Source organism: Marmota monax, unplaced genomic scaffold (assembly GCF_021218885.2).
Source record: "Marmota monax isolate L192 unplaced genomic scaffold, Marmota_monax_Labrador192_F-V1.1 WCK01_AAM20220418_F8-fsc00003, whole genome shotgun sequence".
Taxonomy (NCBI): domain Eukaryota; kingdom Metazoa; phylum Chordata; class Mammalia; order Rodentia; family Sciuridae; genus Marmota; species Marmota monax.
In genome coordinates, this window is record NW_026694084.1 from 5,346,146 (window position 1) to 5,370,480 (window position 24,335).

Genomic DNA, 24,335 nt, shown 5'->3' on the forward strand with positions numbered 1-24,335 from the left:
TCCCCGACCCACGTGTGCTGCGGTCGGAGTGGGCGAGACCATCTGGAGGCTGCGCGGGGGGAGAGAGCGCTGAGAGCCTGGGAAAGAGCCTGCTGGGGACCACAGCTGCGCTTCTCTCGCTCCCTACTTTCCCTGAGCCTCGCGCAGTGGCAATCTGAAGGCTCAGAGAGTGCCTAGAGATGCTACGGCCCCAAGGCCAGCTGGCGGCCGGCCGGCGGCACCCCCTTTCCCAGGTCGAATCGGCGGCGCCGCGACCCCGCCCTCCCGCGCCTGTCCTTCCCTCTGCTCCCAGCCTTTGCTGGGCGCCAGACCCGGCCCCGCCATCCGGCTGCTTGTCCGTGGCGGCTGGTCAACACTGCCGGGGTCCCAGCCTTCGCGGGCCGGGGCCGCCGGGACAGCGGCAGGACGGGGAGACGGGCCATGGCGTCCTGCGTGGGGAGCCGGACCCTGAGCAAGGATGATGTGAACTATAAAATGCATTTCCGGATGATCAACGAGCAGCAAGTGGAGGACATCACCATCGACTTCTTCTATCGGCCGCACACCATCACTCTGCTTAGCTTCACTATCGTCAGCCTCATGTACTTCGCCTTCACCAGGTGGGACGGGCTCGGCCTCGGCGGGGCGCGCCGGAGGGCGAAGGGTAGAGGCGAGAGGGAGGCGGTCGCCGGGAGGGTGGCCCCGTGTGGCTCGGGGTGAGGAAGCGGGCTGGCTGCTTCACGCACATATACTCGCAGACCCATCGCCTACACAGCTTCTCCACCCGCCCGGTGTCTCCACTGTACGTCCAGCCTACTCCCCACACCCCACCTCTAAATACCACCTCTCCTGTGGCCTCCGGCCACACCAAGAACACACGCCGGTCACCTAGCACGATCGTTCACCCCGCCACACACACACATTCAGCATCACTCCGCACACGTCACGACACTGGCGTCCTCCTCTGCAGCCCCTCCAGCCCCCGTCCGTTTTCAGCACACCGCATGAATCATCTCGAATGCACCACTTTCAGCACACACCACTATACACATAAAACATCCAACTGCCACCTCCTGCACGCACTATACACAGGCCCGGGACACAACCTAGATCCCTTCCCGTGTAATTCCTCCAGTATTCAGCACTATCCAGCACACATACCCAAAAAATGCACCACATGGTCTTTTGGGTGCAGCACCTTACATATGCACTGCACACACATCCTCTAGTGTTCTGTCCCCCCTCCCCGCCCCCTCCCAGCACCATCCATATCACAGCACAAATTGCTGCTCTAGACAGCACAGCTATCATCTTTTATGCACATTGCTGCACACACACCAGCCCCACCATGCAGTGCACACCCTGCCCATTCCTCACCTGACATACATGCCTAAATGACATGTTGTCATGCAGTTATAATAATGTCTGGTGCCTTAATGTAAATGCTGTACGTGTTAAACAAATCACATAAGCCTTACACAACATAACACAACTTCCCCTGAAAACATACACACTCACATGCTCAAAAGCCCTTCTAATATCTGTTCACAGGAGCTGCCCACCCCAACTCTTGAACACCCATACCATGTGATTCTAGACTGCACCTGTGGCCCCTGAGCTCCAACCAGGGAGCTAATTGGTGCCTGGTTCCTAATGGCACACACACCCTGGTTCCTATTTAAAACAATTTCTGTTTTCTGAGTGAAGCTCTTTAAAGAAAGAAAAGTCATGCTTGCAACACCATTAAAGATCTGAGGTTCAACCCAGAGTAGTGTTTTGGAACCAGACTGCTAGTTTCAAAACTGACTGTTTTTTTTTTTTTTTTTTTTAATCTTTTTCTTTTTTTTAAATTTTGTTCTGAGTGCCAGGGTCTACATATATAAAATAGGGATAAAATATGTATTTACCTCATAAATAATAAAATATGTATTTACCTTCATATAGGGTTAAGAAGACTAAAAATAAATATGTGTGAGTACATTGAGTAGAGAAACCTGATTCACCATGCCCAATTAATATCAGTTCTTTCCTGATTTTTTTTTTCCCCAACAATCAATGCTTCTTAATCAGGGTTGGGGGAAAATGTTTAGGGGTATATCAGCTGATCACATGTACTAAGGAAACTTCCAGTATTTAGTGAATGGGAGAGTAAAGGCTACTAGAAGTTTAGTGACATATGAGACAAATTTGTACCGCCGACTAAATTCTCATCCCCCGCCCCCCCCCCCAATTGTCAGGGGTGCCTCTCTTGGGAATAACTGCAACTTTTCAGATTTTCATAAAATATCTAATATCCTTCTACATCACACTTATTTTTTACCTCCATAGTCCATTTGACTCTCATTCCCTATGTGTTTATTTTCATGAATCATCTAAAGGTACAAAGCATAAGTAACACTTATTCTTTAATAACTGAGGGTAAAAAGCATAAGTAACACTTACTCTTTAATAACTGAGGGTACTGCTACTGTTACTGTAAAGACTGATGCTATGTGGACCAGACTTTTCTACAGTATCTAATCAGTTGTATTTCTAGCTTTAGAGAGAAATTATTCTTAACTCTAATTATGGTTATCTTCAAATACTTCATCATTTCACCTGATTTTACCATTTAATAGCTATGTAACCACTTAATTTTGTTAAGCCTCAGTTTCCTTATCTGTGTGTAAAATGAAGATCCTAGTACTCTGATACCTTACAGGATTGTTGTCATGAGAACTAAATTCTCCTTTTTAGGTAATCTGTGTTTAGCTCAGTGGGTAGCAAATGTTAAGTACTTAAGAGACATTATTATTATTATTACATGATTTCATTGAATGCCAGTGTTTTCTAAATTATATTTGTTACTGAATGAGGATATCGATATCGAATGCTCTGTAATTGAGAAAAAGGATTAGAAAAATGGACATTAGATAATATACATGCTTGTTTCACATTACCTTCAATTTAACTTCATTTTATATGTGGGTTTTTAATGATGGAATTTTGAGGGAGTATATTTGGAAAATAGAGAAGTAATTATACTATTTTAAATGATGAGAAGCAATAATGAACCGTTTGTTTCAACTTTTTATCTTTAATATTTTTGTAGACCCCTTCAAAATAAATCTTTAATACTGAAAGTCACATTTCTCTGGAAATTCTCTTTTATGGCCTAGTCTGCCAAGGCAGTTGACAAATTGTAGCAGTGAAAGTATGAAAAATTAATATGGATTTGAACCATTTGTCAGAAATAATTTTTAAAAACCCATAGTCTGAACTTCAGATTGTGGCCTTTTCTAAAAGTGATAACAATTTAATTTCTTATTTTAATTTCATAAAGAAACAAATCACATAATGAAGAATAATTAATATGAAGTTTCACCTTATAAAATCATAAGCGCCATTAATAGAGTTAATACCCATTGTATCTTTTTATAATTTGTGTCACTTTTTAAGTGGGACAGTATAATGATAGGTTTATCTTCAGAAAGATTGAAAGTAATGACAAAGGAAAATTATGCATTACGTGATCATTTGTAATGATCATAGTACCTTATCCTTATTTTATAAGGAGTTTTAGTTAGATAACTGTTCAGTGCAATTCTTTCAGTAAAAATTTTAAAATATACCTTAAAGTTTGTTTGGCAAAGACTAATTTCTAAAACTACAGACTATTTGGGGGGTGGTCATTACTAATATGTGAGAGGCAGTACCTGGGTAATGTCAAATGCTGCAGAGACCCCGCGTGAATTTAGATTGTGAAGGATTAGATGCCCTGCACAGATGTCTGAGACAAGTTTGGATTTGTCAGTAGTTCTTTTGTTAGATAGTGCTATGTTCTGGGTGTGATTTGACTGTCACCCAAGGATCCATTGTGACTGGAAGCTTGGTCCCAGGGTGGTGCTATTGGGAACCTTTAGGAGATGAGGCCCAGTGGGAAGTTCTTAGGTCATTGGGAGCTGCTCTTATGCATCCCCCTGAAATCTCATCAGAGAGTTTTAAATGGAGCACACTTGTCCCTTCATGGTCTTTCTGCCTTTGGTTTGAGGTTTAACCACACATACCCGCTGACCACACATACCATGGCTGACCGTGACATGAAGGGATGCAGTGAAGGAGTAGCCCTCACCATAGAACCTGTGCTATTCAGTTTAGACTTTGAATGCCCCAAACTAGCTAAAACACCTCCTCTTCATAAATGTCAGGTATTATATTTTAGTGATGCAAAGCTGATTGATACAGATAGAAACTAAACCAACTCACACCATGGTGTCTAAATCTCCTGTTCCTATCACCATCATTTAAAAGTGTCAGATGTCCCCTCATCCTTTCCTTAAGAGTCCATTTGCCATCTTTTTAGAATTAGTCTTTCTGAAAAGTAGATGGTTAGGTATATGTTTATAGGTTTGTTCAGCCAAAGTGAGACAAGGAAAACCTTTGTCATCAGCTCAGAGCGTAATAATTATTGAGTACCCTCATATTCACTTTTGAAGGTGGGGAAACTTGGAAATACCAGATGGACTTAGTTGTTAAAACCCAATGTTTAGATTTGAAAACATAAAAATCTACTAAATTATATTAGTAGAATCCCACCTCTAAGGGGTACCTGCCATTGAAGAGTGAATCAGTTTCTCTTAGCATTTGCACAACAAAAATCATTCCATGCCTGGAGGAGATGGCCTTTCTGCAGATGACTGTACCTGAATGATGAGCAATTTGTTTATGCTAGTTTTCTCCTGGATATGGAACTAAGGAGACAGACAAGGACAGGGAAATGGACAGATGTTTGATTTTTTTGTTTTTAGTTATTTGTTAATAATGGTTTTTACTTCATTTCCTTCGTTGGCTTTGGAACTCCAGTTGGCCATTTTATCATTGGGCCAGTTTTGACCTTCTGTGTGATCCTCTCATGGGTCCTTGCCAGCCTTCCCTGTTCTTTCCCTTTTGACCATATAAATAACCTATTAGAAAATGTCTCCTGATAATGCTGATTCAGTTGTCTTGGTCCTGTTTCCTTATATACATCATGTTCTTTCTCTCTCAAGAACAGAAGTCCTGGATGTCCTTGTTCCCTGACACCAGCAGTATTAATTGATCATCTATAGTGACTGTGTATTGGGATTAAACTGGAGGTGAACATACAGTGCTGTGTAGGTGGCACTCGAGGTCCAGTTAACATTGATCTGTACCATTTTTATTCCCTAGTTACTATTTGAATCACATTTTAAAAATTGGATTTAAATAAGGATCTTTTAATATTTTTCCATAAACTTATTTCTGATTTTTTTTGTCCACATAAAGATTATAAGTTTATTAAAGGGGACCATATTATATATTTCTTTGGGGCCATCTGTAGTGAATGGCACCTGGGTGACTCCAGTATTTATTTGGGTTAGATGGTGCCTTATCCCAGAGAGATTATATTTCTAGGAGCTGCTGCCTCTTAGACCCCTCTTTAGTAAACAGCCTTAATTCAAATTGGTCTGTTTTGAGTAAATTGTGTTTAGCACTTCAGCTATAATCCTGTTACCAAATATAACACAGTTTATCTTATGATATCCCTGTTGCTCCAGATTTCTATAGGGAAGTTACAGTATTTCAATCTCAGCTAATCCAGAAACCAGGATTAGTCCGGTCCGTCTGATCTGCTTCCTCAACACTGGCATTCCAGTTAATTCAATTCTGTAGTCCCCATTACATGTGGCCCAGGTCTCTGCCATCCTGGGGTTCACCATCTGGCTTACTTCATCAAGGACTACTTGGCCCTTCACAGCTTGTGGAGCCGCTCTCCTCTGTCCATTCCCAAGCCTTAGCTCTGCAAACTCCCAGCAGTTTGGAATAGCATGCTCCCAGGCTTTGACTCCATGTCTCTGCAGCCCATCCTCCACATCTGCCCTCATGATCTGTTAAATCAAACTTGGGATTCTATCTGTCCCTGTTTATAATCATTCACTGGAACCCACTACATTATAGGAAATGCAATCTGATTCTGAGCTCTTTCCTTACAAGGTAGGTCTACTTCTGCAGCTCCCTCTTCTATTAGCCACACACACACAGCACACCCAGCAGGCCCAGGCAGTTCCCTGGCCTGCACCCAGTGCTGCTGTCTCTCTCCCTGGAAAGCACCCCCTGGTGCTTCCTACCCACCCACAAGCCCTTGGCACCCTTTACAACCCATTTGGATGGTTCCCCTCCCAGATATCTTTCTTGATATTCCAAGAAGCACAGAAGAATGTTATTATACATCTAAATGCCTTTTATTATTGTATCTCTCCTAATGTAATATTTGTTTCTATGTTAATTTGTTTCTATGATAATTTCTTGAAGCCCAATATCTTAATCATCCTGTGATAGGTGCCCAATAAATTCTAAGTGAATGGAACACAAGAAGTCATTTATCCAATAAGAACTTGGGGGAAAAAGCCCCATTCTTCTTTAGCTGATATCTCAGCAGTAATTCTTGACAAACATCATAACCTCCTTTAAAATTGATTGAAGATGGTTGACAGAGTTGGTTGACATGGGTTCTGCTGTGTTGCCCAGGATTACATTTTCTACAGGGAGAGAGGTCCTTAACAGTGACTGGGCTGCTAGACTTGACCCTTTTAAGTATTTTCAAGGACTCTCATTAAAGATAATGAAGGAGGGCTGGGATTGTGGCTCATCGGTAGAGTGCTTGCCTAGCACATGTGAGGGCCTGGGTTCATCCTCTGCACCACGTGAAAATAAATAAAAAATAAAAAAAATATTGTGCCCAACTACAACATATATATATATATATATTTTTTTTTTTTTTTTTTTAAGGTAATGAAGGAGATGATGGGAACAGGGAGGGACAGTTAGCCTAGAAGCTTTGGGAGTCATGAAAGCTAGACATTTTCAGCTACCTGGCCAGGGAGGGGATTGTCCCAAGATTATGTGAAGTGAATGATTTAGCCTTGGTTTCTTGAAGTCTCCATATCTGCTGCCTGTAGTCACACATCAGACATCATACTGACATGGAGTCTGAATTCACACAGGATCTGAGTGTAAAATTTCATCTTTTCTTTCTTTCTTTTTTTAACTCATGGCTTTCCTGAGATTTCCTCTGCTTTTAGGACATTCTGTCTTTGGGTAGTTTCCTGTACTAGTTGAAGCAGTATCTGACAGGGATCAAGGTGTTTGAAAATTTGATTGGGCTTGTAGCTATTTACTGGTGGTCTCTATTGGCCCCTGTGGCTAACTCTCTGCAAGGGAACAGGGGAATCACTGTCAGTGGACTCTGGCTGTGATTCTCTCTCACATTCTCTGAGTTGTTTGGCCCATTCTGCCAAATCATCTGGCACATTCTTGCCACCCACTATGTTGAGGGTGCCAGGCATTGTGCTGGGCATGGGAGGTATCTCCTTGGAACAGGGAGGACCTGTGCCCTGCAGAGCTTCAATTTTAGGCTTATTTTAAGCTGTATCTCAGATGTTTTCACCATCTGTGGTCAGTGCTGTCTCGGTACATGTCAAGGGCACCCCCAAAGTTTAGCAGAGAGGGAAGAGGACTTTGTCTCCTGAAGCCCGTAAATTTGGATCATTATTGTTGAATGTAGCAATCTTGACCTAGAACTAGCATTCCCCAGCCCCTGGCACCAAATTGCATTGACCTCTGTATTGGCTGTGAAGCCAGAAGCTTCATTTTCCTCATCCTTCAAAGGTATTCCTGGCCCTAAATTTCTCTTTGGAACTGTGGGGCAGGTAAAGAAAATCCCAGCTCAAAGGGAAATTCTCTGGGAAGCTCAGAGGCTACAGACATAGCTGTCTTTATTAGTAGCTGCAGCAGACTCAGAATAGAAATTAGGGAGTGGGCACAGTACCCCAATTGGGGACTGAAAGTCTCCTTCTTGTTGCTATAAAGCAAAGCGTGTGAGGGAGGGGGAATCCTGAGGCCAGGAACAGTCAAGATGGGGGCCACAATTTATCATCTCCCCTGGGAAGTGGAAACTACATTGCCCCCTCACAAAGCCTATGTGAGAAGGGCCAGGCAGGGCTTTAGTTTGTTTCTGTTAGGTTTTCAGTTCTTATAAAACAAAAACATTTCCTTTATAGAAAGACCATCCTAATATAATGTCTTTTTTTAAAATCGTGATCCTCTTAAGAGTAAGGTCATGTTTGATCATTCCAGCCCCCAATGTAGTCCCTACCCAGTAATAGACATTAACTAGATGAAGGAATGAGTGGACATAAACAAAGAACATTCAGATATTGTGAACTAGTACTAATGGACACTTCTTCTGTTTGAGGCACTGTTCTAAGTACCTGTGTTAAGTGATAATCCTCACAATGACCCTGTGAGGTAGGACTATTACCAGCCCTCTATTAACTGTGGAAGAAACAGGCACAGAGAGATTAAGTAATCTGCCCAAGGTCACACAGGTGGCATTCTTGCCCTTGCATATATTCCTTGTCACCATACCAAAACTTCCTACTTGTACTTTGAAGCCAGACCTCATCAGAAAATGCAGAGTCTGATCATTTCTCCCCTTAGGGTGCTATGAAGATTGAGTGAACTCACACGCAAAGCAGTTAGCATGCTCAGTGGGGCACAGAATATGGTGGCTATCCATAAATACTGGTTCTTGTCCCCAAGTGTGGGGTTTCTAGGGTCACTCTATGGCCTTTATGGCCAAGATCCTTTTTATGATTAACCATGGAAAATTCGGTATACTTTGGTGTACAGTTACATCTCAGGGTTATTTGGAGTTTAGAGAAGATGGTCTCAAACCAGGCCTTACAGAAGGGCCATGAAGTCTCAGATTGCCATGAGGCCAGCAGGGGTGTTGGGCAGCCTCATCATGCATTTGGCTTCATTTTGTGCCCCTGCCGCCACCACCACTTATAAGGGCTGTGTTAACTGCCACAGATGCACCCTCTCTGGACTCAGGAAACTCACAAGGGTGTGAAGGCGGGTCCTCTAATCAGATAGGACTTAAGTTTCTTCCGGAAACTCACCACTTAATCTTTGCAGAAGTTTGATTTTCCTGTACTGTGTGTTTTCAGTTTATCTAAAAGCCTCATTGTCCATCTTTGATGCTTTTTTTTTCTGATTAGATAAATATGAAACTGTCAACTTTCCAGACTTGCTAGTTGATTCATCACCCTTTTTTCTACCTGAAACTAGACCCCACCTGATTCTTTCTAAAATTGCTCAAGATTTACAAAATAGCAATTTCATTAGTTTTATATCCTTATTTCTTCTTATTTCTCCTCTCTGTAGAAAAATCATGTCACCATTTCTTGGGTGGATTTCCAGAGATAGTCTATGCAGCTGTAAGCACAGGTCATAATTTATATTCCCTATACGTGTCCCCTCATATGCACAAATAGTTGCTTGTTATACCCACTGTTCTGCAGTATTTTTTTAAATTTCATGATATCTTTGAAATTATTCTGAAATGGTTAATTCGCAAAATATGGTCTTCACTCTTAATTTCTGTCTGCCCAGTTTTCCACCATGAGACTAAGCCTTAATTTAATCAATGTTCTTTTGGCGAGCATTCAGCTTATTTTCCGTCTTTTGTGAATATATACGGTTTCATAGTGAACAAGCTGATACATATGTAATTTGTACATATATCTGAAGGATAAATTCCCAGAAGTGAAATTGCTTAGTCATAGGGTATATGAGTTTATAAATGTAATATATTGCCTAATTGCCCTCCATAAAAGAGGTTTAAATTTATACTACTGCCAGCAACCTATAAGGGTGCATATTTACCCATTTCTTCATATCCTCACCATCTCAGTCATTAAATGTTTCCCTTTGTCAATGAGGTAGATAAGAAACGGTCTCTGGGTATTATTTTGTCCATCTCTTCCCATGAGTGAGGTTGAGCATCTTTTCTCTTGTCTGAGAGCCATTGTATTTCCCACCTTGTAAACAACCACTTCATGGGCTTTGCTTATTTTTCAGTTTGTTTTTATATGTCCATTATTCTTTCTATGGATTGCTTTTTGTAGGTTAGAAGAATTAGCCCTTTGTCTTTATGAGTTGCACATATTTTTTCCACATTCATCACTTTCCTTGTATTTGTTAATGATTGTTTTGTTGTGTGGTTCTTTCTGGGTTTCATGCCATACTTCAGAAAGTTTTCCCCACTGTGAGATTGTTGCCTTTTATTTGTTTGTTTGCTTATTTAAGATTTTCATAAGTCCTTCTGGTTTTCTTTTTTTTTTTTTTAATCTTTAATTCTAATCATCCAGAATATATTTTGTTGTGAAGTGTGAATTATGGACTCTCCTTTCTTTTCCCACACAGCAGTTAATTTTAGCCTTCCTTTCATTTGTAACTTACAATAAGATATATTGTATATCTTATCAAAGTCTTTCCTACCAACCCTTTGCCTCTGATATGATGTAGACTCATTTCCGGTGTCTTTTCACAAGGTCGCTTGGCCAAGGGGAAGCATCATCATTTTCTGGGACTAGCAGACATGGTTTGAATTCTGACTCTGCAGCTTCTTAACCTTTGTAGTCTTGGGCAAGTAACTTAACCTTTCTGGGCTGTTGTTGTTTCATTTTGATAATACTTCATCTTGCAATTGGTTGTGACAGAGATGATGTTGATTAACTGCCTGTAAAATGCCTGGCACACAGCAGATACTTGATAAACACTAGCTGTTATTATTGTCACCAGCACTATTGATATCAGTAATGTGATGTTAGTTTAGATGAAGACACTGTGGTCCTTCCCTGTGCAGCCATTCTTTAGTCAAAGCTAGTGTTTCTGCTGGTGAATATAGAGCTTCCCTGCTCGAGCCAAAGGAGTATCCCAGGTACCCTGTGAATGATTAGGCTGGCATTTTTAGTGCCATGATCAGAAACTCTGGGCAGATGGTCAATTGTTATGGTGTCCAATAAAGTAAAACTGCACTTTTATATAAGATGAAGTCTGATTCTGTAGTTAGGTTTTGTAATCTGATATATGAGGTTAACAGTCAGCGTTAATTTGTTAGTGCCATTGGGGCATAGGGGCATATTGATGATCTAAGAAACATTATGTGATATCTCTCTCTCTCTCTCTCTCTCTCTCTCTCTCTCTCTCTCTCTCCCTCCCTCCCTCCCTCCCTCTCTTTCTTTCTCTCTTTCTTTTTTTTTTTTGTATGATCTCTTATTTCAGAATCTATGTCCAATCCTGTCATAACTCTAAAGTTAATTAATTGGGTGCAGAAACTTAGCTTGGCAAGACAGAAGGTCATATCTAAATTCACTTCTGTTTTTCTGTTTTAAACTAATACTCTAGGACTTAGTCTTTTGTGAGATAATTTGTTAGGGTTTCATTCTTCACCTCTTCATATATTTTGATCTAGATTTGTTTTTGTATGCAAAATTATTTTTTTCCTAAGTTTTTGATCTCTACTTTTCCTTCAGTAATGCTTAATCTTAATATTTGTCTTTTGAAAACACTTTCACTGCAGTCCTTCCCTTGATAAGCTCCATGTTTCATGATATTAAATGATATTTTTAATTTATTGCTACTAGTCTCTTGTCTCTAAAATGTCTCCTTCTGTTCCATATCATATTTTCTGCCTATTCATCCTGCATTTTAAAAAACTGAAACGCTGAAACGCCTTCTCTCAAGCTTCTCAGTAATTATCAATAATTCAGAAAATCTTCTCTTAGATCTGTTTTTCCTCGTTCCATTGGCTTTTCTTAAGCCCAAACATGTTACTGGTCTCTTCCTCTTCTTTTTTTTTTCTTTTTAATGTAAACTGTCAAAACTTAATTATTCTCCATTGTCAATATTAAGGAAACTCTGGGAAATTTTACTTGGTTTTACACAATAAATATTCTCTCTAATCAATAATCAGTCCCCATATATCTTACTATATGCCAGGCTCTTAGAATACAAGTGAACAATTTCCTGCGCCTCAGAAGTTTGCTTCCAAAGGGAAGAAAGGTCACACAAAAACTCAAATGGGATTGTTCCAGTCGGTGGGCTTATGGGAGCAATGAATACAGGAACATGTTAGAGATGACTGGGCATGGGAGTAGGGATGGTCATCTCCTTTCTTTATAATTCTGCTTCTGATCTGATTTTAAATCTTGTGTTTTGTTTTCTCTTGATTTTCCTTTAGTTATTTTTTTTTTAATTTTTCTTATTATCCAGCATTTCTCCCCTTCTTCATGCATCTCTTAGGTATCTATTTTTAAGAATAGATATATCATTTTATTGCATTGCTTTCTTATGACCTTTTGCCTCCTTTCTGATTCCTGAAAAATGTCTTTGCCACATTCTATATCATGAGGATCATCTTTAGCTACTCTTAAAGCCAAAAACCAAAATAAACTTTAGGTTTTGGAATTTTATTATTATTATTTTTAATAACAGTGATATGTTTAAATGCTTGTCTGAGTAGAATTGTGTTGCTTTGTAAGGTTGCCAGTTGTCTTTTGGGTTGGTGTTTTTTTTTTTTTTTTTTTTTTTGAGCTGGGGATTGAACCCCCAGGGCTTTGTGCATGCATGCACTCTACCTCTGAGCTACACCCCAGATCCCAACTGTTCCTCTTGTAAGAACTGGACTTTATTATGAGATTTGTGATTTTAGGGAATACTAGTGAATAGTCATTTGTGTGTGCAATGACTTTGCTGAGCAAAACAAAGTAGTTTTGGTCTGTGGCACTTTGTTATTGGTCTGTGCCCTTTTTCCTATATTTTTCTTATTTCTGTGTCCCTGTCTTGTGTTCACCGTGTGGAGGTCATACTCCTTTAGGTTTACTATTTACATCTGAAAATGTTGTTTTTCTATTTTCAGGGATGACTCTGTTCCAGAGGACAACATCTGGAGAGGCATTCTCTCTGTCGTTTTCTTCTTTCTTATCATCAGCGTATTAGCTTTCCCCAATGGTAAGTGATGTCATATGTTATCATGTTTCACCTGTGCATTGGGTCCTTCTGGCTTTTTTTGTTCATTTGAGATGTGGATCATCTAAAAGATGAAACTAGACGCCGGAGTAAAAAGTAATCTGGTTTTTGTGTAGTAGTTAGGAGCACAGGCAGACTGCCCATTTTGCTACTGCCTAGCTCTGTGGCCCTAAAGAAACCCCCTCATCTCTAAGGGTATTTCATTTTCTCTTCTATATAAAGGGGATACTAGGGAGAGACTGTTGTGATGGTATGCTAAATGAGTATATATATATATATATATTTTTTTTTTTAAATTTTTTCCTTAGTTGTTGATAGATCTTTATTTATATGAGGTGCTGAGAATCAAACCCAGTGCCTCACACATGCCAGGCAAGTGCGCTACTGCTGAGCCACACACAGTCCCAGCCTAAATGAGTACATGTTAAACACTATGTATTAGTTTGTTCTCCATTGCTACCACAAAATATCTGAGGCTATAGACTTGACATAGCACGGTTTTGGAAGTCAAAGGTCCAGACAGCATGGTGCTTTCTCTGATCAGGGTCCCCTTGACTTCACATTATGGCAGATGGCATCCTGGTGGGATTACTTGTTGGAGGGAGAGATCATATGGTAAGACAGGTAGCTTGAGAGACTGGGGAGGGGCCCGATTTGTCTTTTATAATAACCCTTTGAAGAGAACTAACCAGGACCCCAGAGAACTACATTAATTCTTTCTCAGGGCAGTGCCCTGGTGACCTCCCACTGTGCCCCACCTTTTAAAGGTTCCACCACCTCTTAACATTGCCACACTGGGACCAGGCTTCCAGCACATGAACCCTTGAGAGATAAACCACATTAAACTATAGCACACTGAACAGTGACTGACAGATTATAAGCCCTTGATAGATGTCAGCTATTGTTTTTGTTATTATTTTTATTATTATCAGCTGAGTCATACAATACTGAGTTCCTATTGAGTTACTCTTTTTTTGCTAAGGACAGGGTCAGTGCTATAATGAGTATTACTTAAGCACAACTCTGCTGATTATGCATTTGAAGTGTGATTTTTATCATAGAAAAAACGATAATTTTTTAAAAAAAATTTTTAGTTGTAGGAGGACATGATACCTTTATTTATTTATTTATTTATTTATTTATTTATTTATTTATTTATTTTTATGTGGTGCTAAGGGTCGAACCCAGTGCGTCACATGTGTGAGGCAATCGCTCTACCATTGAACCACGACTTCAGCCCCAGAAAAAAAGATAATTATTAATGGTGAATTTTATTTCCTGCTCATCATGAGTATAGAGAGAATGAGGGAAAGACTTTGTTTAAAAAATATTTGTTGCCGGGTGCAGTGGCACATCCCTGTAATCTCAGCAACTTAGGAGGCTGAGGGAGAAGGATCACAAATTCAAGTCCAGCCTCAGCAACTAACAAGGCCTGAGCAACTTAATGAGACCCTGTCTCAAAATAAAAAATGGAAAAATAAGGCTGGTGATGTGTCTCAGTGGTAGAGCACCCAGGGTTCAATCCCAAATACCCAAAAAAACCCAAAAAACAAAAAGTTTGTTCTTTAGCCATGTTTCCAATTGATTCACACCTTTCTTCTAAATTGTCCCTTATCGTTGCTTTAAATTTTTCTTATTCCTGAAAGACCTTCCTAGAATATTTTGTCCATGTTCCTTGTAACCATTTATAAATGCTCACTCCTGTATCTGATATTTTAAAAGTACTTCAGTCTTTCTTATGGATTTTGTTCCAGGGGCCAGTTTGGGTTTTAAATGTCATGCTTCCGGATGCATTTTGTCTCTAGCCTTCTATGCTGTTCAGTAGATTGATGTGTAATATGGGAAGCTCATCGTGAATGTTACTAAATGCTATCCTGAAATGTTTCATGGTGAGGCCTCAGGCCTCCCAAGATGGTGGCTGTGGAATTTTGTTTAATTGTTTTGCTTCTCTTATGAAGCACTGTATTTATAAGAACGTATTGAATTTTTGCTGGTAACAGCAGTTGAGCCAGTAAAACCATGACTCTGAATTTCTTAAAGAATGATTTGTTCTAGATGGCCAAGGTATTTAGGAGCTGAATTTAACTTTCCAACCACTCAAGCTTTTAAATTAAATTTCCTTTGGATGAAAACCTTTCACCACATAGAAACCTACATCTTATTCAAATATGACAAATATAGTTTGACTTTTCCATGATGATTGATGTTTCTGAAAAAGCACAATTATTGGGACATGAAGACAAGGTGAACCTTGTCGACCTTCCTGTAGAATTTGCTAAGAAAATTCTCTACTGTCAAACAGCGTTTTGGTGATTTACCAACTTTCTTTTCCATCCAGTCTCCAACATACAAGATCTTAGACTTTTAGGTTTAGAAGGAGAACTTGGACGTTACACAGCCCATCCTCTCCCTTAAGGAGGCCATGTTGTAGAGTGGCAGATGTGGCCAGCTGCAAGTGGTTTCCCTGAGATCTGGAATCAGCCTTTTCCTACAAAGGGTGGCATAAGAATACAACTCAAGACAGGGTGATAGTGACCTCCTCTCAGGTCAGATGTTGACATAAGGCTAAGCACCAGAGCCTCCAAGGAAGTTTTGGAGCCTCAGAAGCAAGAACAGTTGACTTCAGGTAGCGATGACCCCTCAGCCTTTCCACCCTCTGTCCCATGAAGGCCTGCTGCTTATTCTCTGTTGTTGGTCTGTGGCACTTTGTTATTGGTCTGTGCCCTTTTTCCTATATTTTTCTTATTCCTGTGTCCCTGTCTTGTCTCTCTTTTCCATGTGGGCCCAGCAGAGCACATTCATACATATATCCTCAGGAAACTCATGAGTCCAGTGGTATCAGTTCTGTTTTCCAGTCTTTGCTTTCCTCATCCAGTTTATCTGTTGCTTAGTTCTCAATGGTTATTTCTGTGTGACTTGAGGGTTCCTTTTTTTTTTTTTTTCTGTTTCTAAATTCAGAGCCATTTTAGAAGTTTGAGGACTATAAAAGATAGTATCTCAATAGCCCCAATTTTATAGCCATCCCTTTGATGAAGCTGCAGCAGGAGCTGAGTCCCGGGGCTTCATTCACAGAATGTTTTTTTCATGGCACCAATGCCACTGAAGTTCAGGGCCTTAAATCTATATTTGAAGTAATGTTTCATGTGATTTTTGCTGTTTAGTCTTCCATTTCCTGATGAAGCCTTCTCATCTTCAAAGTTTCCTGAGCCTGTTTAGTCTCTCATTGTGGGGTATGCTTTAGTGTTGATTGTGGAAAGACCAAACTGTCAGCTTGCCTTATGCTATTTGTCCTGTGCTTATTAACCCAGCTGTGTGACTTTGTCATACATACAAAGGAAGGAGGACCCACGGAGCTCTTGTGGTTCAACCTGCTCAGATAACAGATGAGAAAGTTGAAACCCAGGTTATTCATCCATGGAAGCAACCTGGCCACTCAATGTCAGCCCGGTATGAGGGGCCTAGCCCAGCGTTTTTCTTCTTCAGGGTTTCTCTAGTCTTAGCTCATATTAGATCCATTGTGAGGTATTTTACCTCTGTCTTCCTATGTAATGTGTTTCTGTCTCCTTCTGTTAGTCTCTGGCTTTTCCTTTACCCTAGATTGGGTTCTGTACTCAGTGTGTTTTGGATCCTGCCCAAGGGGTGGAGTTGGGGTCCATGACTAGCAAAAGCTAGCATATTGATCCAGGTCTTCCCACTTCCTCATTTTTCTACTCTGTTCCTATCTTTCTATCCTTTTCCCTCCACCACTACTCTGTAGCCTAACTAAGCTTTCAGATACGTTGAGAAAAAGACAATGGAGCTCATTATTCCATGTGGTAGAAATTGGGACATTAGTTAGGTGTCTTAGTCCTTAAATGTTGCTATGTTGGAATACCTGAGACTGAGTAATTTATAACAAAAAGAAATTCATTTTGGCTCTCAGTTCTGGAGGCTGGAAGTTCAAGATTGGGTGGCCTCATCTGGTGAGGGCCTCATGCTTCTTCATAACTTGGTGGAAGTTGAAAGGGCCTGAAGGGACAAGTGGAAGAGACAATAGGAGGGGCAGCCTGGCTTTCTAACAACCAGCTCTTGTGTCATGGTAACTAATCCAGACCAGTGAGAGCAAAAAACTCACCCATTCTCAGTCCTCAAGTGGCATGAATGATCCCACCTGCTCTTGAGGGCCCCTCCTCCCAACACTGCCACAGTGGCAATGGAATTTCAACATGAGTCTTGAGGGGACAAATGGCATTCAAACCACAGCATCAGGGAAAGGAAGACATCAAGGCACACATTGTGTGTTTAGTTTGTTTCCTAAAGATCCATTTATTCACACTTACATACGATTAGTAGGAATAGACATTTTCTACATAAAAGAATGTTATTGATTATTTTAAAATCAGACATAGCTTTGGGAGGTGCCAGTGGAGGTGGAGTGGAGCTGGCAGGACCACAGGGAAGAGTTGCTCCTGAGCTGCTCCACTGTCCCCTGAGTGCCAGCTTTCACCCTTGTGGCCTTTCCAGGAGCCATCATGCTGAATGACCATTGCTCTGCTTGGAATATACCTTCCTCTTCTAGCTTCAGGCATGTTACCTTATTTTCTGTTCTCCCCACTCTTAGCACATGTTTTCAAATTAAGTGATGAAAACTAGTGAGAGAAATGGAGCCCAAAATTTGCCTTCTCTTTCAAAGGCTGCTCTGGGGAAGTGTCTGCAGTGGACGGCATGCCCAGTATGAGTCTGTTTTGGCAACTTCTAAGGCATTTATCCTTGACCTAGTAAAGGCTGCCCTGCATGTTTATGTCTAGGCCTAAATTTGATTATGACCACGAGTCTCAGGTCACCCGTGTGAGTTCATGTGTGCTATCTATGTAGAACTGGTCAACTTGGACGGGAGCCCTGTGATTCTCTTTGTAGAGTCTAAATAACAAAAAAAGGCCTTTGACTTTCTCTGTAGGGTTTTATAGAAGTCAGGATATTTTTTGGCTTTGGGTAATAGACTATTCACAATTCTTTAAACAATTAGGAAAATGTTCGCTTTCTTATATAACAAGAAGTTTCAGATAGGAAGACTCTGAGCCTGGCTAATTGAGCAGCTTAGTGGCATGTGAAGACCCAGGATCTTCATCTCTTTCTTTTCTGCCATCTGCAACATGGTGGTCCTAGCCTGGGCCTCTTTGCTCTCTTGTTCTTATGCTGGACATAGAGCAGTGGGCAGTGTCCAGCAAAAGAAGACATCAATTCTTCTTGGGTGTCTTTTATTTAGTAGAGAAGACACCTTTCTAGAAGTCCACTAGCACACTTGTTCATACATCTCTTGGACTAGGATTGGGCCACATGCCTCTTCTCCAGCCAGTTCTGAGGAGAGGAATTTATAGAGCCCAGAGAAGTGCATGTTCAATAGATATTTATTGAGTGAAAAATAGCAAAGGACCAGTATTGCCTCCATTGGCTTAAAATTCACCCCTGAGTTAAGTGGAAGAGAAGTGGGTACTTATTTCATTAGGCAATCAGCAGAATATATGGTAGGATTAGGCTTCAGGGTTCCTTCCTATTGCTGAAAGAAGACTGGCAGGAAATGCCCTGAGGGGAGGAGAAATGCCTACTTCAGGCTTCTCTCTCCTGCCATCTTTTTTTTTCCCCTTCCATTCTCCTTTATCTTCCTTTGGCTCTTTAAAAATCAAATGCTATCTCCATCCCATTATAGGAAATGACCCTCAAGTGCAAGTGTAATTTTAACTCTACCCCCATGTCACTGGAGTGACACTTAGAAGCCCATTTAAGTCCGTGGTCAGCCCTGAGATTTCTTTCAGTTGGTGACCTTCTGGTGTGCTTTTCTAGCTTCCAAGAGCTCTCTGGGGCCAGTCATCCCTGCCGACCCAAACCAGCCAACCTTGTCTGTACCCCCAGTGCCTGGCCCACAGGCTTCTCTCAGGAAATATATGTTGAATTAGGAAATGAATTCTCTTGGGAAGAAGGTCGCAGAAGTAGCCTCTTCTCATCTACAGGAGAAACACCATTCAATGCTTCTGAACGGTATCTGGAGGAGCATAAAATACAAGTATTTCCTGATTGTCCTGAGTTTGTCATTCCAGGTGTTCTCTGCCTCATTTGACTTCTTTAAGCTGAGCTCATGCTACTCTCATCTTGACAGTTTCAAAGTGATCCAGAAGATTTGCTGTCTTCTAATTTAAAAATAAAAAGAAGTTCCTCTTTCCACCATTCTGTCTCCTGCTTCAATACCTTTTCATTTTTTATTAATTCTTAGGTTTGAAACTTGCTTAAAAATCATTCTATGCTAGGTTTTTCTAAAAGAATTTAAACTTTAATAATCATCTAGAGAAGAAGCAGACTAAGAGGGCTTGCCAGGGGGCCTCTGGCCTGAGGATACAAATGTGTCACTGTTAGACAGGCAACTTCTGATTTTCATTAAAAGAATTAAAACTTCCCTGAGGTGCAGTCCCTTGAATTTAATTATTCATAGCTGTAAATGTTTCTGGTAAGTCAAGCAATAATCCTATTGTATAGTTTGTGAGCTGGATTTTTAAATGCTAGTTATTCTTATGACAAAGGCCATTTGACTTTGGTTTCTTTTGAAATGAAGCTTGCCTTTATTATCTGATTGAAAATTACATATTCTAGATGGAGAGGTTGATAACGAAAACAAAACACAATCCAGAAAAAAAACAAAACAAAACAGAATTTGTTTCTGCATCACTGCCCTAAAAAGCCTTTCCCAACAGACACTAGTATGGCAACATGTAAATCAATGGATGTGTAACTGATATGATTCTGCAATCTGTATACGGGGTAAAAATGGGAGTTCATAACCCACTTGAATCAAAGTGTGAAATATGATATCTCAAGAACTATGTAATGTTTTGAACAACCAACAATAAAAAATTAAAAAAAAAAAAAAAAGCCTTTCCCGTTTCTCCTGCACAATTGAAAAAATGAGCAATCTAACCAAAGGTCCTCACTTTTGCACAAAGCTTTGATGAAGTCAGAAAGAAAGCACAAACTCTCCTTTGAAAGTCCATCATGAGGCGGAGACCTCCTAATAATCTCAAAACCATAACAACAGTCAAAGGGAGGAAGAGAAAACTTCAGTAGATCACTGAGGAAAGACTGTAGGGAAGTCAGGTTTGTGGCAGAGGCTCTGAGATAAAGTCAGTGTTCACAAGATGCCCTAGGAGTACTGGTCTACCTGGGCAGGCAAATGCTGCAGAGTGCATGGCTCCTCCTGTGCCTTTACCCTGCACTCATAGGATCTTCAGATGTGACTAGATAAAAGTATCCAATGTGGGTGACATACTGAGCCTAGGTATCAATGTTCACACTATAGAAGACCAACCAGCCTCATCCTGGACTTCATTTTTTAAGTGCTATTAAGGCCTTGGTGGTAAAGATGATACTATTATTGCTATTTAGTATTAGTGGTATTTAGTAGCCATAAAAAATTTTACCACTTTAAAAACTTCAGTGCTTTTAAAGGCAGTGGGCAGTTATGACATGCCTCACATCTTCAGGGAAGGCAGATTCGATGACTGAAATAAAGCCTGGACTGGGTTTTTGTTATATCCAAAGGCCTTTGCTTATTCTTTATAAGCAAAATCCCTAGTAATTCCCACCTACCTTGTCAGGGCAGTCCCTGGATTACATTTCTAGAGGCATCCCTGCCCTTTCACTGGTTCTACCTATTCTCCCTGATATCACTTATGGATTTCATATTGTTAAAGCAAAGACACGTGAAGCCCTCCACTGCCCCCTTCCCTCCAAGGGCTTCAGTTCAAAGCTCTCTTCTCTCCTTTCTCTCCCTTGCACTCCTGGCTCTGAAACTTTTCTGGCCCAAACCCTTGGCTTCTGCTTTCTCTTTTCCTGTGCTGATCTGTTCTGTGGAGTTTCTAGGGGCAAACAGGTACTTCCTACCACTCAGCCTGCTAACAGGGTAGAACCTGGCAGCTCAGGTGGAAAGCTGAGAGGTGCATGACCCTGGGCAAGTTTCCCATGCCAGTGTCCTTATCTGCACAGTGGGAGTGATGGTGGCACCCTCATCACCCATTCATCAGGACAACTTGGAGATCACTTGAGGGGAATGTTTCATCCCACAGCCTGGTGCTTGGAGCATGCTCACAAAAGCACTGCTGACTTGACACCATTTTTTTTTTTTTTTTTAATGTTGATTGGTCATCGAATTCTGTGCAAGCCAAATAACAGGTCATAAAATTTTGAGTTGTATCTTACAAGAGGAAATCATGGAAAAAGCTATGGTCCCCATGTTACATCCAGAAGGTCACTTTAATGGTATTGAGGAAGTAATATTTGCAAGCCAGGCAGCCACCATAATATAAAAGCCATTTATGGTGACCAGTCAAGAGCCATCAGCCAGCATAATTGAGGAAGAGCATTTGGACGAGAAAATTGCTTAAATGAAGGCAGTTTTAGCCACCATTTTCCTAATGACTTCTGATGAAAAGCTGGAAGGGATTTCTGACTTATATGCTTTCCTGTGATTTTCTGAAAAAGAAGCAGCTGATTAAAAAGGAATTCCTTCTTATTTGAGCCCTCACCCCAAGAACTTAGAAGAAATGATTTGAGGACACTTTTTCAATAAATCCCTAACCATCCAAGTGTTCACTACTGCAATCCAAAACCCAAGAACCAAGTACCTCTGGATCAAGTAGGGTCTGTCATGAACCCACTCACCCTCTGAGTTGTGCCTGTCTAAACTTGGGAAGGATGGTGGGGTATACTTGTAACTGATTTTCATAATATGAACTTGAATTCCTCAAAGGAAAGAAGTTGAATTATGTTTCAATGTAATCTTTTTACGATTTCATTGAATTGCATCGAAACATAATTGAACTACTTCTGCCTCCTTCCCTTCCATCTTCATAGGTGATTTTAGAAGAAATTCCAGAATAAAAATAACAATGCAGTGTTTGCCTTAAACAAGATTCATGGTTGCAAGCAAAAGTACTGACTCTGCTCATTAAAGAACCAGTTAAAAAATATGAGCTGGTTCGCAAAGTGAGGCGTGCTTAGAAACCAGGCCCCAGGCCAAACTTCTAGGAATAGGCATTGCACCCAGAATTGTTCTAAGGACAAGAGCTCAGCCAGCTTTAGCTGTACTCTGCCACACTATCATTTCTGCAGTGGACGCTAATGAAATTTACTGCCAGGGCCCCCAGGGTATCCCCCATGGGGCTTGCACTGCCTTGCTACTGCCCTTGCTTATAGGGTCGGAGACAGGAGAGCTCTGCACACTGCCCCCCACCCCCCCATGACCACCTGAGGCCAAGTCCAGTCCAGGTGCACCTGAAGTTGAGCCCTAGCTATAGAAATCTGGGAAACAAGCTCTGGTGTCTCTCTGGGCATGTGGGAATCATAACATTGGCAGTTCTCCAAGAATAGGAAGACTGTTCAAAAGGTATGAGGGCTCTAAACAGGATCGGTGCCTACCAGAGCAGTGGTGAATCGATTTAGTAGATCAGGGCCAAGCCAAATAGCTATCCAGCTTTCCCTACCCAACCCCACCACTTCATCTTCAATAGAAGATAAAGTATTGGTGTATCATTTGAGTAAGGCTGTTTTGTCCTTTTGTGAAATTTGTTTCAGTAGTGTGCAATCTAACTGAATTGGGTTGCCATGCTAGAGGTGTGTTGGTGCCACAGGTCATTGTCAAAAGTCCCTGTACTAATAGTGCTCAAAGAGTTTGTTTTCAAAGCACAGTGTTTCTCCTCTCATTTTCATTCTCTCTCACCCACTCTCTCTTATACAGTCACATGTGTGAGCGTGCACGTGTGTGTGTGTGTACACACACACAGAGCTCTATTTGTCCTAAAAACCTTTTTCCCTGACTTGGGGGCAGTTGGGAGATCACTCTTGTGATGGTACAATATGTATTACACACACTCAAATGTCAGCCTGGTGACCTCTTCACTGTGACAACATCATTTCCCAGGAAATTATGTTCTCACTTCTAAAGGACAAAGCTTAAAAAAAATCTTTGTTATGAATGGTGCCTGGGACAACCATGGTAATAGATGAAATGTGGGTAAAAACATTTCAACCTAAACTTTGACCTTAAAGTGTTTATGTAGGTGGAGGAAAGAAAAAAATAAAACAGTAGAGAGCTTTTTATTACCTACATGTAGAAAGCAACTCTTTCTTTAGCTTTCTGCTGTTTCAAACCACTTTTCACCCTAACTTCATATCTTCTCTCTGCAGGTCCATTTACCCGACCTCATCCAGCATTATGGCGAATGGTTTTTGGTGAGTTCTATTAGTAGATGTCAAAATATATTCTAATCTTTTTTTCATGTATCATTATAGCAACTTGACTTTCTACATTCTACTTTCTAACCATTCTATAGTTAAGACTTTATAAAAATTTTTACTCTTTTGGTGTTCCTGGTACAAATTTTTTCTTAAACATCTTTGACATAATATAAAGTACTGACAGTGGCTTAGATTCTTGAACAGGTGAGTGCATTCCCCTCCACATGCCCCCTCCTGGTGTTGCTGTCTCTTGGTGTGCCTGGGATTTGGCTGAAGCAAACACCACTTGTTTTGCATGAGCATCCTCCTGAAGGGCCGGCTGAAGTGCATCCTATTGGCACGTTTGTCTTGTCTGCATCCAGGAGGGAATGGATGCCTGGCAATTCAATGTCTTTGATGTTATTAGTGAGAAAGAAAATGAAAAAGGGAGGAGTATTCTGACTGAGAGCCTTGATATGAACTAAAGCTTATTGGTTAGCATTTAAATATTGGGTATCTTAATCTACTTGATTTTGTGGTTCAAAAAGTCAAATCACCTGAGCAAATTTAATAAAGCTTCAAAACTCAGGGCGTTTGACTTCATCAAATAACTTTTTCTTTTTTTTTTTTTTAGGTTTAGAAAATGTAATTTGTGTAAAAATGTAAAAGCACTCTGAAAATTGATAATTTTGCTAAAGGTTGTTTTTTTTGTTTATTTTTTTCTTTCACCCTTCAGAGATCATAGGTAATTCTTTATCCTCTGAATTTAATGGTGAACTTTTCACTCAGCAACTATTCATGGAGTGTGGCTTTGTGACAGGCACTGTTCTGGCCCTGAGGCCACTGAGGAGAACCAGTCAGTCAGGAGCCTGCCCTGGGGAGCCACCCTCTAGTTCAGGGAGGAGAACAGCTGTAGTGAATGAACTATTAAATCTGTAATCACCATCAGCGGTCACTCAGTGTCTGGAAGTTAGTTAATCTCAGGTGAGGTGACCGTGACTGGGTGGGCTCCTCAGTTTGAGCACTGAGGGGAGGCCTGAGGGAGTGATACTTAATCTGAGACTCTGGAATATAAAGAGAGATCTAACTCTGCAGACATCTGAGGTTGGGGGACATTCCAGGCAAAGAGAAAGGCTGCCAAAGTGCCCCCCTCCGCCACCCACCCCCCCCACCAGCTAGAAAGGTGATAATTCCAGGCCACTGTGCCCCAGTGCAGTGGGCCCAGGGAGAAGAGTAAGAGAAAT

At 40.9% G+C, this 24,335-nt stretch overlaps 1 protein-coding gene across 1 annotated transcript in view; it reads left to right on the forward strand.

The window, feature by feature from the left end:
• The first annotated feature begins 278 nt into the window (after window positions 1–278).
• Ptdss1 (phosphatidylserine synthase 1) overlaps window positions 279–24,335 on the forward strand; it is a 59,647-nt gene continuing 35,590 nt past the window's right edge. The window contains exons 1-3 of the mRNA XM_046464616.2: window positions 279–599; window positions 12,743–12,834; window positions 23,062–23,106. Of these exons, the coding sequence (XP_046320572.1) occupies window positions 421–599; window positions 12,743–12,834; window positions 23,062–23,106 (316 nt within the window). The 5' untranslated portion in view covers window positions 279–420. The remainder of the gene's footprint in view (window positions 600–12,742; window positions 12,835–23,061; window positions 23,107–24,335) is intronic.